The sequence below is a fragment of the Narcine bancroftii genome, chromosome 1 (assembly GCF_036971445.1).
Source record: "Narcine bancroftii isolate sNarBan1 chromosome 1, sNarBan1.hap1, whole genome shotgun sequence".
In the NCBI taxonomy this organism is placed as follows: Eukaryota; Metazoa; Chordata; class Chondrichthyes; order Torpediniformes; family Narcinidae; genus Narcine; species Narcine bancroftii.
In genome coordinates, this window is record NC_091469.1 from 319,193,717 (window position 1) to 319,210,073 (window position 16,357).

The 16,357-nt window shown below is 42.8% G+C and overlaps 1 protein-coding gene across 3 annotated transcripts in view; it reads right to left on the minus strand.

Moving 5' to 3' along the window:
• Window positions 1-16,357, minus strand: part of LOC138747522 (uncharacterized) — a 168,439-nt gene that overhangs the window by 107,448 nt on the left and 44,634 nt on the right. For all 3 annotated transcript variants that reach the window (XM_069906807.1, XM_069906825.1, XM_069906815.1), the window contains exon 6: window positions 15,845-15,988. In XM_069906807.1, coding sequence (XP_069762908.1) covers window positions 15,845-15,988 — 144 coding nt within the window. The remainder of the gene's footprint in view (window positions 1-15,844; window positions 15,989-16,357) is intronic.

The window sequence follows — 16,357 nt, forward strand, 5'->3', positions numbered from 1 at the left end:
GGTGGATGAACTAATGGTGTGGATTGTCACATGGCATTATGATGTGATAGCAATTTGTGAGACATGGTTAAAGGAAGGTTGTGACTGGCAGCTAAATATTCCAGGATTTCGCTGCTTTAGACATGACAGAACTGGCAGGGTGCAAGGAGGAGGTGTGGCGTTGCTTGTCAGGGAAGATATTACAGCGGTGCTGAGGCAAGATAGACTGGAGGACTCATCGCGCAAGACTGTGGGTTAAACTAAAAAATACGAAAGGTGAGGCTACAAATATAGGGATATATTATAGGCCGCCAAAAGAGGATAGGGAACTGGAAGATCAAATATGCAGGGAAATAGCTGAGATGTGTAGTAGAATTAGGGTTGTGATAGTTGGGGATTTCAATTTTCCTAACATTGATTGGGAAACACAATCAGTGAGAGGGCAGGATGGCTTAGACTTTGTACAATGTGTTCAGGATTGCTTTTTACAGCATTATGTTGAGGTGCCTACTAGAGGGGAGGCAGTGTAAGATCTATTGTTAGGGAACGGAATAGGGCAGGTGACGGAAGTGTGCGTTGGTGAGAACTTTGGATCCAATGTTCATGGGTCCATCAGCTTCAACTTAAATATGGAAAGGGATAGGTCAGGTCCAAGGTTAAAGGTCTTCAAGTGGGGAAAGGCTAGATTTGAAGAAACGAGAAGGGATTTGCAGAAAATAAAATAGGATGATCTTTTTTCTGGAAAGGAAATTTGGAGGGTATTTAAAGAAGAGATATTGAGAGTACAGGATCTTTATGTGCCAGTCAGATCGAAAGGCAAGGCCAAAAGCTTAAGGGAACCGTAGTTTTCTGGAAAAATTAGGAAGTTGATTTGGGATATGAGTGGGGCATTTACTAAATTTAAAAAGCAAAAAATGGGTAAGATGTATGATTATTACATAGATTGCAGAAAAAACCTTAAGAAGGAAATTAGAAAGGCAAAAAGAAGGTATGAGGTGTCAATAGTTGATAAGGTAAAAGTGAATCCTAAGGGTTTTTACAGATATGTGAATAGTAAAAGGAGGGTTAACGATAGAATAAGACCGCTGGAAAATGAGAGTGGTGAACTGTGCGAGGAACCGTATCAGATGGGAGAAATATTAAATGATTTTTTCTCATCTGTGTTCACAAAGGAAAAGGACATTAGACTATGTTAGATAAGTGAGGCAAATGGCTTAGTTATAGAAAAGATAGGGATTAGTAAAGAGAGAGTTTTGGAGCTGCTAGGGTAAGTAAAAGTGGATAAGTCTCCTGGTCCTGATGGGATTTTCCCCAGGACGTTAAGGGAGGTCAGGGAGCAAATAGTGGAGCCACTGACAGTGATTTTTCAACGATCACTGGATAAGGGTGTGGTTCTGTGGGATTGAAGGGTTGCTAATGTAGTTCCGTTGTTTAAAAAAGGCATGAGGTGTCGGCCAAGTAATTATAGTAAGCTTGACTTCAGTGGTAGGGAAAGTTATGGAGGGTATTCTTAGAGATGGTGTGCATAAATATCTAGATAAGCAGGGATTGATCAGGGGCACCCAGCATAGGTTTATGAAGGCGAAGTCAACTTTGACGAACCTTGTTGAGTTTTTCGAAGAAGTGACAAGAAAGGTGGATGAAGGTAAGGCAGTTGATGTAGTCTATCTGGATTTTAGCAAAGCTTTTGATAAGGTTCCACATGAAAGGCTGGTAAGGAAGGTTCAGTCACGAGGGATTATTAGAGAAATAGTAAGATGGGTTCAGAGATGGCTGAAGGAGAGACAGCAGAGGGTCATGGTAGACAACTGTCTGTCAGGATGGAAGCCTGTAACGAGCGGTGTGCCTCAAGAATCGGTGCTAGGTCCCGTTGTTCATAATTTATATTAATGATTTGGATGATGGGGTGGTTAACTTAGTACGTAAATATGCAGACAATATGAAAATAGGGGGACTGGTGGATAGTGAGGAAGGTTTGCAGGGAGTACAGAGGGATTTGGTTTGTCTGGAAAATTGGACTGAAAGATGGCAGATGGAATTTAATGTAGAGAAGTGTGAGGTGCTTCATTTCAGAAAAAAAATAATCAAAATAGGACATATGTAGTAAAGGGGAGGACATTGGGGAATGCACAAGAACAAGGAGATCTTGGAGTTATGGTGCATCGTTCCTTGAAGGTGGATTCCCATCTTGACAGGGTGGTTAAGAAGGCATTTGGTATGCTAGCCTTCATAAATCATAGCATAGAGTATAGGAGCTGGGAAGTGATGCTGCGACTGTTTAAGGCATTGGTGAGGCCAGGTTTAGAGTTTTGTGTTCAGTTCTGGTCTCCAAATTATAGGAAGGATATAGATAAGATGGAGAGGGTGCAGAGATTTACAAGGATGTTGCCTGGTTTAAAATACCTAGAGTACAGAGAAAGATTGAAGAGGTTAGGACTTTATTCACTGGAACACAGATGGTTGAGAGGAGATTTGATGGAGGTGTTTAAAATTATGAAGAGAATAGATAGACTAGATGCAAGTAGACTCTTTCCCCTGAGAGCAGAAAGATTGACACAAGAGGACACAAGTTGAGGTAAGGGGGCAAAATTTTAGGAGAAACATGAAAGGATGCTTCTTCACTCAGAGAGTGGTGGCTAAATGGAATTATCTTCGGAGGAAATAGTTGAGGCAGAGTCTATTCTTTCATTTAAGAGGAGGCTGGATATATACATGATAGGAGCGGGTTGGAGGGTTATGGGCGTAGAATAGGTGGGGGGATCTAGCGGAGTTCTTTGAGTGAATCAGCGTGGACTTGAAGGCCGAAATAGCCTGTTTCCATGCCATAAACTGTTATGTGGTTATAATGCTGAATCTGATGAGCTATGGTGTTTTTAAGTGGATGGTCAGTTGCTGGTTTTTTGGGCTCATATCAATTTAATTGCAACTGGGTAATTAGACAATGGAAGGATATTTTGTTTCTTTACTTTTCACATTACAATTTCCCTTTCTCTTACTAATGTTCTAGAGCTAGATGGCAGTGCAGGCTGTGAGAAAGATGAAGAGACATTTCAAGGAAATAATAGAAAGGGTAAGTTAAAGGGTAGAATGTGACAGATGGACCATGTGAAAAGAAGAGAGGTTGTCCACTTAGATTAAAATTGTAGAAATGCACTAAATTTTGAAACTTTGAGTTATTGAAAGATATTGGTCTTCATAGGAATCTTGGAGTGTTTGTACACAAATGACAGAAATTAACCTGCAAGTTTAAGAAAGCAATCAGGAAGACAAAGTTCAAATTTATTGTCGAGTACATACATAACATCACATACAGTCCTGAGGTTCTTTTTGCTGAGGGCCAGACAGAATGTATACTTTTCTTGAGTACAGTTTTTTGTACTACAGAAGTAAAAGAGAAAGATCTAAACAAAGGAAGAAATATAAACAGAAAATACATTTCAGTAATAATGTGAGAGTCCTTAAATGAGTTTCTGATTGAGTTTGTAGAAGTCTGATGGTAGAGGGGTAGCAACTGTTCCTGAACCTGGTTCTACGAGTCTATATCTCTTCCTTGATGGCAGCAGCGAGAAGAGAGCATGTCCTGGGTGGCATGGATCCTTGATGATTGCTGCTGCTCTCTGATGGCAGCGTTCCATATAGATTTTCTCGATGGTGGGGAGAGTTTTGCCTGGGCTGTCTCCACTACTTCTTGCAGGGATTTCTGCTCAGATATATTGGCACCCATGTACTAGACTGTGTAGCAACTTGTCAGCACACTTTCTACCACACATCTGTAGAAGTTTGCCAAGGTTTACGAAGTCATACCAAACCTCTGCAAACTCCTGAGAAAGTAGAGGCGCTAATGTGGTTTCTTCATGATTACATTCATGTGTTGGCTCCAAGGAAGACCCTTTAAGAGAGTAACTCCCAGGAATTTAAATATGCTCACCCTCTCCAACTCTGATTCCAACTGGATCGTACACCTCTGGTTTTCCCCTCCTAATGCCTACATTCAGCTCATTGATTTTGGTGACAATGAGTGCAAGGTTGTTGTTAGTGCACCTTTTTATACAACCCTCTACCATGGTATCATCAGCAAATTTGTAGACAATTTGAAGACAAATGGGATGTTGTAAGAGGATCTGAATATATGAATGCAGATGCCTTGGTACAATTATATATAATGTTAGCATATAAATAAGATTAGCGTGTACAGAGCCGTTGTCATACCCACACTCCTGTTCGACTCCGAATCATGGGTCCTCTACCGGCATTGCCTACGGCTCCTAGAACACTTCCACCAGCGTTGTCTCCGCTCCATCCTCAAAATTCATTGGAGCTACTTCATCCCTAACATCGAAGTACTCGAGATGGCAGAAGCCGACAGCATCGAGTCCACGCTGCTGAAGATCCAGCTGCGCTGGGTGGGTCACGTCTCCAGAATGGAGGACCATTGCCTTCCCAAGATCGTGTTATATGGCGAGCTCTCCACTGGCCACCGTGACAGAGGTGCACCAAAGAAGAGGTACAAGGACTGCCTAAAGAAATCTCTTGGTGCCTGCCCCATTGACCACCGCCAGTGGGCTGATATCACCTCAAACCGTGCATCTTGGCGCCTCACAGTTCGGCAGGCAGCAACCTCCTTTGAAGAAGACCGCAGAGCCCACCTCACTGACAAAAGACAAAGGAGGAAAAACCCAACACCCAACCCCAACTAACCAATTTTCCCCTGCAACCGCTGCAACCGTGTCTGCCTGTCCCGCATCGGACTTGTCAGCCACAATCGAGCCTGCAGCTGACGTGGACTTTTACCCCCTCCATAAATCTTCGTCCGCGAAGCCAAGCCAAAGAAAGAAAAAAAGAGCATGTTCAGAAAGTCATGAGGCATGGGATTTAGAATTGGCTCATTTGTAGAAAGCAAAGAGATGGAAAGTATCTGCCTGGAAGACAGTGACTAGTGGAGATCTGCAGGGATCTGCTCTGGGACCCATTCTTTATGATGTTTATAAATGGCCTGGGCGAAGCTGTAGAGCAGGGGTGTCAAACTCAAATTCACAGAGGGCCAAAATTAAAAACTTGGGCCAAACTAAATATTTATTGAAAATTTTCAACAACATCTGCATGTTTTCTCTTCTTTCAACATATGTAATGTTAAACTTTTTTTTATTAAAATAAATGTTTAATAATTGTTTTGGTTAAACTCTTTCCAGAAGAAACATTAACAAATGAAAAATAAAATATTCCATAAATAATATTTCTCTATAGCCTTTAAGCTCCTTTTAAATGTATTTTTTTCACAAGCCAACAAGTCAAAAAAATAACAACTTGCTCAATGAAAATCCAATCTTTCAACTATGAACAGTCCAAAGTTAACCAAAAAAAATATTAATCCAAGCTTAGCTTGCTACACTGTGATTTACCCTGATGCACCTGGGTCTAAACCAGATACTTGGCATCTCTTCTTTGATGTAAGTTCATCAAACTCTGGGGTCAGAATTTTCCTCCCACCTGTCTTGAAAGGTCCTGTTTTCTGTCTTTCGTTTGGCCATTTTTCGTAAGGGGTTTATTACATGTGAGTTTGGGCGACAGGTCGCAGATGCTAATGAAAGTAAAGAGAGGAGGTGGGGGCGATTAGCGGGCTGACGGACTGGCGCCAACACATTTGCAAAGCATTCTGGGATTTGTAGTATTAGCTGCGCATGCGCTATACTGGCGCGGCGGCCAGCGGGCCAGCTCTAATACATATTTGATATGATCTTGTGGGCCAAATATAATTATATCACGGCCAAATTTGGCCCGCGGGCCTGAGTTTGACATGTGTGCTGTAGAGGGATGAGTCAGTAAGTCTGCAGATACAAAGGTTGGAGGAGTTGTGGATAGTGTTGAAGGTTGTTGTAGGTTACACAGGATATCGACAGGATGAAGAGTTGGACAGAAAAGTGGCAATGGAGATCAATCCAGATAAGTGTGAGGTGATGCATTTTGGAAGGTCAAACCTGAAGGCAGAGAACATGGTTAATAGTAGGATACCTAACAGTGCAGAAGAACAAAGGGACCTTGGGGTCCAAATCCATAGATCTCTCAAAGTTTCCCCACAGGGTGATATGATAGTTAAGAATGGTATGCTGGACTTTATTAGTTAGGGTTGATTTCAGGAGTCGTGAGGTGATGTTGCAGCTGTATAAATCTCTGGTGAGACTACATTTGGAATATTGTGTTTAGTTCTGGTCACCTCATTACATGAAAATTGTGGAAGCCATGGAGAGGGTGCAGAGGAGATTTACCAGGATGTTGCCTGGATTGGAAAATGTATCGTATGAGACAAAGTTAGCAGAGCTAGGGCTTTTCTCTTTGGAGCAAAGAAGGATGAGAGGTGACTTAATTGAGGTCTACAAGATTACGAGAGGCAGAGATAAGGTAGACAGACAGCACCTTTTTACCAGAGTGGGAGTAGCAAGTGAAGGGAGGGAAGTTTAGAAGAGACATCAGGGGCAATCTATCTGTTTATTTATTTTTATACAGAGTTGTGGGGCCTGAAATACATTGTCAGCAGTGGTGGAGGAGAATGGAACAATAGGGGTATTTAAGAGACTCAAGGAAAGGTACATGGTACAAAGATGAAAGAGGGTTATCAGGTAGAAAGGGTTAATTACATTTAGATAGGCACTACATCATGGACCGAAGGGTTGTACTGTGCTGTAATGTTCTATAACACATCCAGTATATTGTGTATCGGTCTGGACTCCCTACCCAGGGGAAGGATATGCTCATTACAGAATGCACCAAAGGTTTACAGATTGATATCTGGAATCACACAGAAAACACCAGATGCTGGAATTTGAGTCTGCTATGGGAACTGCTGATCCACCTGTTGACTTCCTCCAGCAGATTGTGTTTGATTTCCAGAAAAGTGGATTTGTCATATGAGGAAGAGTAAAACAGTTTGGGCCATTACAAGTGTTTTAAAGAATGAGAAGTGATTTCACTGAAACATAAAAAAATTTTAAGGGAGTTAACTGAGTAGACTTTTACTTTTTTTTAAACTTTATTTAAAATTATTAAGAATAATATAAAAAACATTACATGAAAAATACAATAACAAATCATCAAACAACCCACCCTCCCCCCCCCCCACCTCAGCCACTCCCACAAGGGGAGCCACAAAAAAAGCATATTACAAATATGAACAAACAACACATTTTAAGATATTTCTAAACCCATATATTCTAAATAAGGTGACCACATTTGAACAAAAAAAGAATAATTATCATGTAAATTATATGTTATTTTTTCCATATAAATGCAAGATAGTGGCGGCGCACATCCTCATGGCGAACCAGTCCCGCTTGTATTGCCATGTGACAGGGCAGCCATGGGGAAATGGCATCGTCAGAGGTTTCTCTCTGACTCCAGCATCCCTCCCAGCATGCACCCTGGGCAGCGATTATGATGTCACAATGCACCAGGTGACTGAGCTCCTGCTGCCCTTATAGGGGCGTGCTGAATTTGAATAAAAACAGTCGTTAACGACCCTCAACATGGTGGCTGTGTTTCTTCCACTGCTCACACCGCCACAGTGGTGACCCTGATGAGCCCAGACATTTTTCTGGACTCAAAACACCATGGATTCAGCAGAGGTTAATACTGTCTCCATCAAGCTTTCCCCCCTTTTGGACCCACCGACTGAGAACGTGGTTCGGGCAGGTGGAAGCACAATTTCAACTCCGCAACATCTCCTCAGACGCCACGAGGTTCTATCATGTCGTGAGCGCTCTGGACCAAGATACAGCAGCGAGGGTGGACGACATCATCCACCACCCCCCAGCTACGGGCAAGTACACCACCCTCAAAGACTTGCTGCTTGGAACTTTTGGGCTAACTCTCCAGCAACGGACTTCCAGACCCCTTCACCTAGATGAGCTTGGGGACCATAGTCCGTCGGCGCTGATGGACGAAATGCTGGCCCTGGCGGAAGGCCACAAACCTTCTTTTCTCTTCCACCAGATATCCCTGGAACAGATGCCAGAAGACATCCAGCTGCTCCTCACAGATGAAGACCTCAAACCCGAGGAGAGCGCCAGCCCATGCAGATGCCCTCTGGTGCACGAACAGGGAGAATGAGGCAGCCCTCAACCAGGTGGCATGACCAGGAGCCAGCCGACTGCAAGCCACTCCCAAGACCAAGCGAGGGGAGGGCCAGTTGACCTGGTGTTTCTACCGCCAGCGCTGGGAAGTGCAAGCCCGTAAGTGCCACAGGCCCTGCGGGATTCAGGGAAATGACCAGGCCAGTGCCATTGATGGCTGCATCGGCTGGCCAAACAAACAACCTCCTTCATGTGATGGACAGATCCCCGGCCGCAGATTCCTGGTGGACTCAGGCTGAGATCAGAATCCTTCCCCCCACAGCATTAGAGACTCGCACCCGATCTCGAGGTCCAACCCTGCAGGTGGCCAATGGCTCCACCATCAGGACCTATGCCACCCACAGGGCAAAGATCCAGATCAGGAAGGAGAAATTCCACTGGAGGTTCGTCCTAGCCTCTGTGGGCACTGCGGTGTTAGGGGCCGCCTTCCTGAGAGTTTACGGCCTACTGGTTGACATGAAGGGCAAAAGGCTGGTCAATGCCCAAACGTTCCACTCCACCCGACTGGACAAAGCAGAAGCCCGCAGGCCTAAATTCGCCGCCATAGCCACCACAAGGGATGAGTTCAACGAGATCCTCCACAAATTTCCCGCCATCTTAGAGCCATGGTTCAATGCATGGAGTTTTCCACCACATCGCCACAGAGGGCCCCCCGCTGCATGCTAGACCCAGACAGCTGCTGCCCGAGAAGCTCCAGCAAGGAAAGGAGGAGTTCTCCAGGTTCCAGGAACTGGGAATCGTCCGGCATTCGGACAATGCCTGGGCATCGCCGCTCCATTTGGTTCCAAAATTGTCTGGGGGTTGGAGACCATGCGGGGACTACCATCGGTTGAAATATACAATAACCCCCGACAGGTACCTGTTGCCCCACATACAGGACTTCTCTGCCAACCTCCATGGTGCACGGGTCTTCTCCAAAGCGGACCTCATGCAGGGATACCATCAGATCTTGGTGCATCCAGACGACGTGGGTAAGATGGCCATTATCACCCCTTTCAGCCTCTTCGAGTTCCTGCGTATGCCCTTCGGTCTAAAGAATGTGGCCCAAACGTTCCAGCGCCTCATGGATGCCATTGGAAAAGACCTGGACATTGCATTCATTTACCTAGATGATATTCTCATTGCCAGTCGCAACCACAATGAACACAAAGCCCACCTCCGCACACTCTTTGCCTGGCTGGCGGACTTTGGCCTCACGGTCAACGCGGCCAAATGCCAGTTCGGCAAGGAGTCCCTCCAGTTCCTGGGGCACACCATTTTGGCAGCTGGGGACGCACTCACGCCAAAGAAGGTAGCATTCCCAAACCCTCCACCCTGAAAGCCCTCCAAGAGTTTGTGAGGATGGTGAAATTTTAACATCATTTCATCCCCGGAGCTGCGCGCACCATGTGCCCATTGTTCATGCTCATGGCCACCAAAGAAAACACTTTATCGTCATCAGAGGAGGTGGACAGGGCTTTCATCGTGACAAAGGGGGCTCTAGCCAGCACCACGCTGCTGGTACACCCACACCCGGAGGCACACACGGCGCTCTCCATGGATCCCTCAGCTACAGCAGTGGGGGGGGGGGGTTCTGGAACAGTGGCTCGATGGACAATGGCACCTGCTGGCCTTTTTCAGCAAGCAGCTGTGCTTGCCGGTGCTCAAATACAGCGCCTTTGACCAAAAGCTCCTGGCGCTGTATTTGGCCATCCACTATTTCCGCTACTTCCTCGAGGGCAGGCCGTTCACAGCCTTCATGGATCACAAGCCCCTCACTCCAGCACTGGCGATGGCCAAGAATCGGTTGTCCGCCAGACAGCAGCGCCTCCTCTCGTACGTGTCTGAGTTCATGACCAACATCCGACACAGGGCCAGCAAGGATAATGTAGTGGCGGATGCGCTCTCCCATCCAGCCATCAACACTCTCGCGCCCGGCCTGGATTATGAGCAACTGGATCAGGCACAGAGGAACAATGCGGAGACGCAGGCCTTGCAGACCGCCATCTTGGGCCTCAAACTCAAGGATGTCCAGGTGCCCAGCAGCCCGTCTCAATTGCTACGTCGCGCCTGGTGGTCTTGCCGCACTGGAGGGTGAAGGTCTTCAGTCTGATCCATGACCTCACTCACCCAGCAGTAAAGACAACTGTGCGGATGGTCACGGAGTGTTTGTGTGGCACAGGCTGAAGAAGGAGGTGGCGGAACTGGCCAGGAACTGTACCAGGTGCCAGACCTCCAAGGTCCAGCGACACAGAGGAGGTGGACAGGGCTTTCATCGTGACAAAAGGGGCTCTAGCCAGCACCACGCTTCAACCCGGCAGTTCGCAGATTCCAACACATCCACAATGATGTTGTCGGGCCCCTGCTGGTGTCTAAGGAGGCTCGTTACCTCCTCATGGTAGAGGATCAGGCCACAAGGTGGCCGGAGGCCATCCGGATTAGAGGCCTCCGCAGAGACGAGCGACAGGACTCTAATCAGCCAATGGATCGCCAGTTTCGAAGTCCCGGTGCACAACACTAGCGACAGATGGGTGCAGTTCATGTCTGCCCTGTGGACTCAGATGGCGAAGCTCCTGGGGGTTAAGCTCCACCACACTACAGCATACCACCCACAGTCCAACAGGTTGGTGGAGAGGTTCCACTGGCACCTGAAGCCATCGCTTATGGCTAGGCTCTCTGGACCAGACTGAGTCGTTGAACTACCCTGGGTTCTCCTCGGGATTAGGACAGCACCCAAGAGGGATCTGCAGGCTTCAACAGCGGAGATGGTCTATGGTGCACTGCTTTCCCTGCCAGATGAGTTTTTCAGCCCAGACCCTGACACCATGGCCACCGACAAAAACCTGCTGGCGGACCTATGCAGGTGACTGGCCTCCCTAGCTCCCCCACCCCTGGCACGCCACAGTACCTGGCCGTTTCATCTCCCCAAAGTGCTTGACTCGGCCCAGTTTGTTTTCGTGTGGAGGGGACGACAAGGTTCACCACTACAGCGACCATACGAGGGGCCATACAAAGTCTTGCACTGGTCTGATGGAACCTTCACCCTGGACGTTGGGGGAAGAGAGGAACTTTTTATAGTGGACCGCCTGAAGACAGCCCATCTGGACTTATCACAGCCGGAGTAGATAATCACGCCCAAGCGCCAGGGTCAGCCGCCAAAGCGACAGGATGTATAGCTGGTTCTGGGGGGGGGGGGGGGATTGTGTGGCGGCGCACATCCTCATGGCGAACTGGCCCCACTTGTATCACCACATGGCGAGCAGACATGGGGAAATGGCATCATCAGAGGTTTCTCTCTGACTCCAGCATCCCTTCCAGCATGCACCCTGGGCAGTGATTATGATGTCACAATGCACCAGGTGACTGAGCTCATGCTGCCCTTATAGGGGCGTGCTGAATTTGAATAAAAACAGTCATTAATGACCCTCAACATGGTGGCTGTGTTTCTTCCACTGCTCACAAGACCTCAACTTATTATGCCAACGAATTATGTTAATTTCCACATCATCTTTCCAAGTAATCGCTACACATTTCCATGCCACTGATAACGGTAAATGAACAAAGGCAATCTGAAACTTGTCCAACCCAAAACCAGTCAAAGAAACCATATAACCCAGCCAAAAACTCTCTGGGCCTAACTGTAATTTAATCTTAAATAATTTCTCAAAAAATACCCTAATTTTTTCCCAAAATGGTTGTACCTTATCACAAGACCAGACTACATGAAGAAAAGTTCCAATATTCAACCCACATCTAAAACACAAATCCAAATCACTAAATCCATATTTTTTCAATTTCTCAAGAGTTAAATACAACTGATGCAAAAAATTATAATTAACCAAACCATAGCTTACATTAATCAGTTTAGTTATCCCTTCACAACACATAACCTCCCAATCTTCCTGGGGTATATCATAAGATAAATCACTTTCCCATTTATTTCTAGATCTCTCCAAATTCGGCTTATCCATATTCTCTTGTAACAACCTATACATATCTCAAATAAAGCCCTTTTTTAATGCAAAAGAAATCAAAGATTCAAACTTTGTTAACTCAGGTAAACTCATATCCTTTCCATAATTATCCCTTATCAAAGATTAAAGTTGATAATATACAAATAGAGAATTTACAGGTACTCCATATTTTTCCCTTAAACAATTAAATGAAAGAAACTGTCCCACTTCAAAACAATCCTGAATCACTTCTATCCCATCAGAATGCCATACCTTTAAATATCTATTAAACATTGAAAAAGAAATAAGCTGATTTTGATATAATGGAGTTTGAATTGATAATCTCCCCTTTGTGCCTATAACAGCATTTCTATTAATCCATATCTTTAATAAATGCTGTAACACCAGCATATTATATCCCTGCAATAAATGCAAATTCCATTTATATATAAACTGATGAACTTCAGATTCAGAAATACAGGCTAGTTCCACCTTAGCCCAACTAGGGGGCTGTTTAACATCCATCATTCGATTAACAAACTTTAACTGTGCAGCCTCATAATAATTTTGAAAATGAGGCAACTGAAGACCTCCTAACACATACTTCCATGTCAACTTCTGCAAAGCTACTCGCGCTAATTTTCCCTTCCATAAAAATTTCCTCGCCGCCATATTCAAATCCTGAAAAAAAGCTCTTTGGAAGTAAATATGGAATTGACTGAAATAAATACTGAATATGTGGGAAAATATTCATTTTAATACAGTTTACTCGACAAACTAATGTTAATGGAAAATCCTTCCATTTAATCAAATCCATTTTAATCTTTTTCAATAATGGCACATAATTTAATTTATATAAAGATTGATAATCCACATCCACAATTACTCCTAAATATTTAATTTTATCAGACCATCTTAATTTTATAATGTATTTACATGTTTCATAATTCCCCTCCAAAACTGGCAATACTTCACTCTTGTCCCAAAATACTCAGATAACACACCAAAATGAATCAAACATTCTTGTAAAAACCTCAAAGAATGTTCCAGATGTGTCAAATAAATCAATACATCATCAGCAAATAAATTGATTTTATATTCATCATTTGCTATTTTTATCCCCTTAATATTATCATTCTGTCGAATTGCCTGTGCTAATGGCTCAATGACCAATGTAAACAAGGCTGGTGACAATGGACAACCTTGATGTGTTGATCGTGTTAATTTAAAAGGCAAAGAGGTCTGACCATTCGTCACCACCCTAGCAATTGGATTTTTATATAGTGCTTTAACCCAACCTGAAAAAAGAGGGAAAAAATTAAACTTCTCCAACACCTTAAATAAAAAATTCCACTCAACCCGATCAAATGCTTGGTTGGGTTGCTGTCTCGATGCATTGATCAACATGATCATTCTAAGAATATTATCAGATGCACCTGTATTCTTGATAAAACCGGCTTGATCAACAGGTACTAACTGTGGCAAATATTTAGCAAGTCTATTTGCCAATACCTTAGCTATTATTTTATAATCCACATTTAATAAAGAAATTGGTCAATACGAAGCTACATTTAATGGATCTCTATCCTTCTTTGGAATCACTGTAATAATCACACTCGAACAAGATTCTGGTAATGACTATTCATCTGTTATTTACTGAAGCACATCAATAAATATAGGAGACAAATCCTCATAAAACACCTTATAAATCTCTGCTGAAAACCCATCATCCCCTGGTGACTTTCCATTTGGCATCTCCTGTATGGATTCCTTAATCTCAAAATATGTAAATGGAGATTCCAAATCTTTCATTTCTTCCTCTCCTAAAACCGGTAAATATAACTTGGATAAAAAGGATTCAATAGAACCATCATCCCGCTTTCCCTCAGAAGTATATAATTTCTGATAAAATGAATAAAATTGGTCATTAATTTCCTGAGGTTTATAAGTATTGAATTCTTTTTAACATGAGTAGCCATTTCCCCGGTTGAACGCTCTAGAACCAAAGATCACTCTGTCTCAGAATAAAGAATGGGCATTTGCAAATGGAGGTGAGAAAAAATTATTTTGTGTGGGAATAATGATATTTTTTAATTCTTCACCAAACAGGCCTATGAAGTAATGAGAATATTTAAGGCGAGATTGGTAAGTTGCAGGTATTGGAAAATGTATTTAGTGCATAAGAGTGGCATTACTATTTTAAAAAGGCCACAAGGCCCATGACCTGTCAGCATTTTTATGTAAGATCCTTCCTTTTGTCACTTAATTTTGCCTCTTTTCTGCTCTTCCCTTTTGTTCTCTCCCCCTCTTCTCAGCTTGCTTTGCATCGTAAACATTATTTCTTTTCAACTTTTACAATTCTGATTAAATTACCTGAAACACTTCTTCTGCAAAATTCTGCCTGGCATACTCAGCATGTCCAAGATGTTCTCTTTTAATTTGGCATTTCTATTGTATCTGCAATATTTTGTTCATGTACAACTATAATATCTTACACATTTACTTAAAACAGTGGTTCTCAACCTTTTCCTTTCCACTCACACACCACGTTAAGTAATCCCTGTGCCATCGGTGCTCTGTGATAATCTAAAACACTCTTAAGACCCATTCATGAGATACATTACGTTATTATATATATAATCAAAATGTTGTTTGCTTGTTTTGTTGTCTTTGAATCACTAAATTCTTGACTTCACTTCTGCTTTTCCTGGCAAAACCCAACTACTTGGGTTTGTAAGGGATTGCTTAAGGTGGGATGTGAGTGGGAAGGGAAGGTTGAGAATCACTGCTCTAGACCCAATTGTTACTGAAGTATTTTGCTTGAGAAAAATGGTCATTGGCCCATTTCCTTTACAGTTCTGAAACCGAGCACATAACGAGTCAATGAAGGACAATTAAAAGAGTGGTTCTTAAACTTTCTTTCCACCCATATCCCACCTTAAGCAATCTCTTACTAATCACAGAGCACATATGGCATCGGGAATAATTAAAGTGGAATGTGAGTGGAAAGAAAAAGGTTGAGATCCACTGAGTTAAAAAGATCATTTTAATGAATGATGATGACCTGACATTTGCAGAAACAACAAATCCCTTTATTCCAAATCACACAGCATATTTGTTGCAGAAATACAAAAATTCCCAATTTACTAAGCTTTTGTAAGCATTCTCTACTCAATGGAGATGCAAACTGATTACACTAGATACAAAGATTTTCTTCCTGATCACTTCAGGGTATATTTTATGGATGTTGGGCTGCTGATCACAAACAAAATCACCAAAATTTCATATCGCATGCCACTTTTTAGATATAATCTATTTTTTGTGATTTCCTGTCATATTTTAATTCTAATAGTATATTTCCCACAAAGCAGGTCAGGCCAAGTATGCCTGGGCATACATTCATTGCAGGCACTATGCAAATGTTGTCTTAGTCCTGGGCATGCGTAGACACGATAGATGCAGGCAGGCTATAAAAGCAACTCACATATAAAAACACTGTGCATTACATTGATATAGATTGATGCATATATTCTTCAGAAATAGCATAGTGAGTATACTTAATAATTATTCCCCTTTACTATCATGAACCTTTTGAAGGAGAGGTTTAAAGGAGCTTAATATTTCCTTGTTAACTTAAGCTCCAGACTGCAATTTGAATTCTAACTCCAAACAAATTGAGTAATTTTTTTTCAGGAAGCAAACATTTTGAAAAAAATTGTTGTCCAGTGTTATTAAACGTTCACCAAAAGCATATCAATAGTTGTCTATTTTCACTTTAATATTATTCTAGGACATTTTTTTTATTCTTACCAGTTCCTTCAAGCAAAAAGAAAGGGTCTTCCCTGTGTGCATAACATCACTTATCCATTTATTTTCTTCTCGATATTTCTGAATGTGGTAAAATCCATTTTGTAGCTTTGACTGTTCAGTTGAAGGGGCTTGATTTTTCTTTCCCTATATAGCAAAACAATTTTTTTTAAAATTATTTTCTGCCAAAATAAAACCTAGAATATACTCTGTGTATTTCAACTATTGTCTATTGCACCTTCATATTCTCACTGAACATTAATTCAAAAACAACTTACTTCCTGACTTAAAATAAATTCTAAAAGCAGAACTCAATATTTAGTTTGTGAAGAAGTAGTTGGGTTTTGCCAGGAAAAGCAGAAGTGAAGTCAAGAATTTAGTGATTCAAAGACAACAAAACAAGCAAACAAGCAATCTTCCAGGAAATAATTTACTAGTGGTACATAACCTTTTCCAGACAAGGCCAGACTGATAATCTAAAACACTCTTAAGACCCATTCATGAGATACATTACGT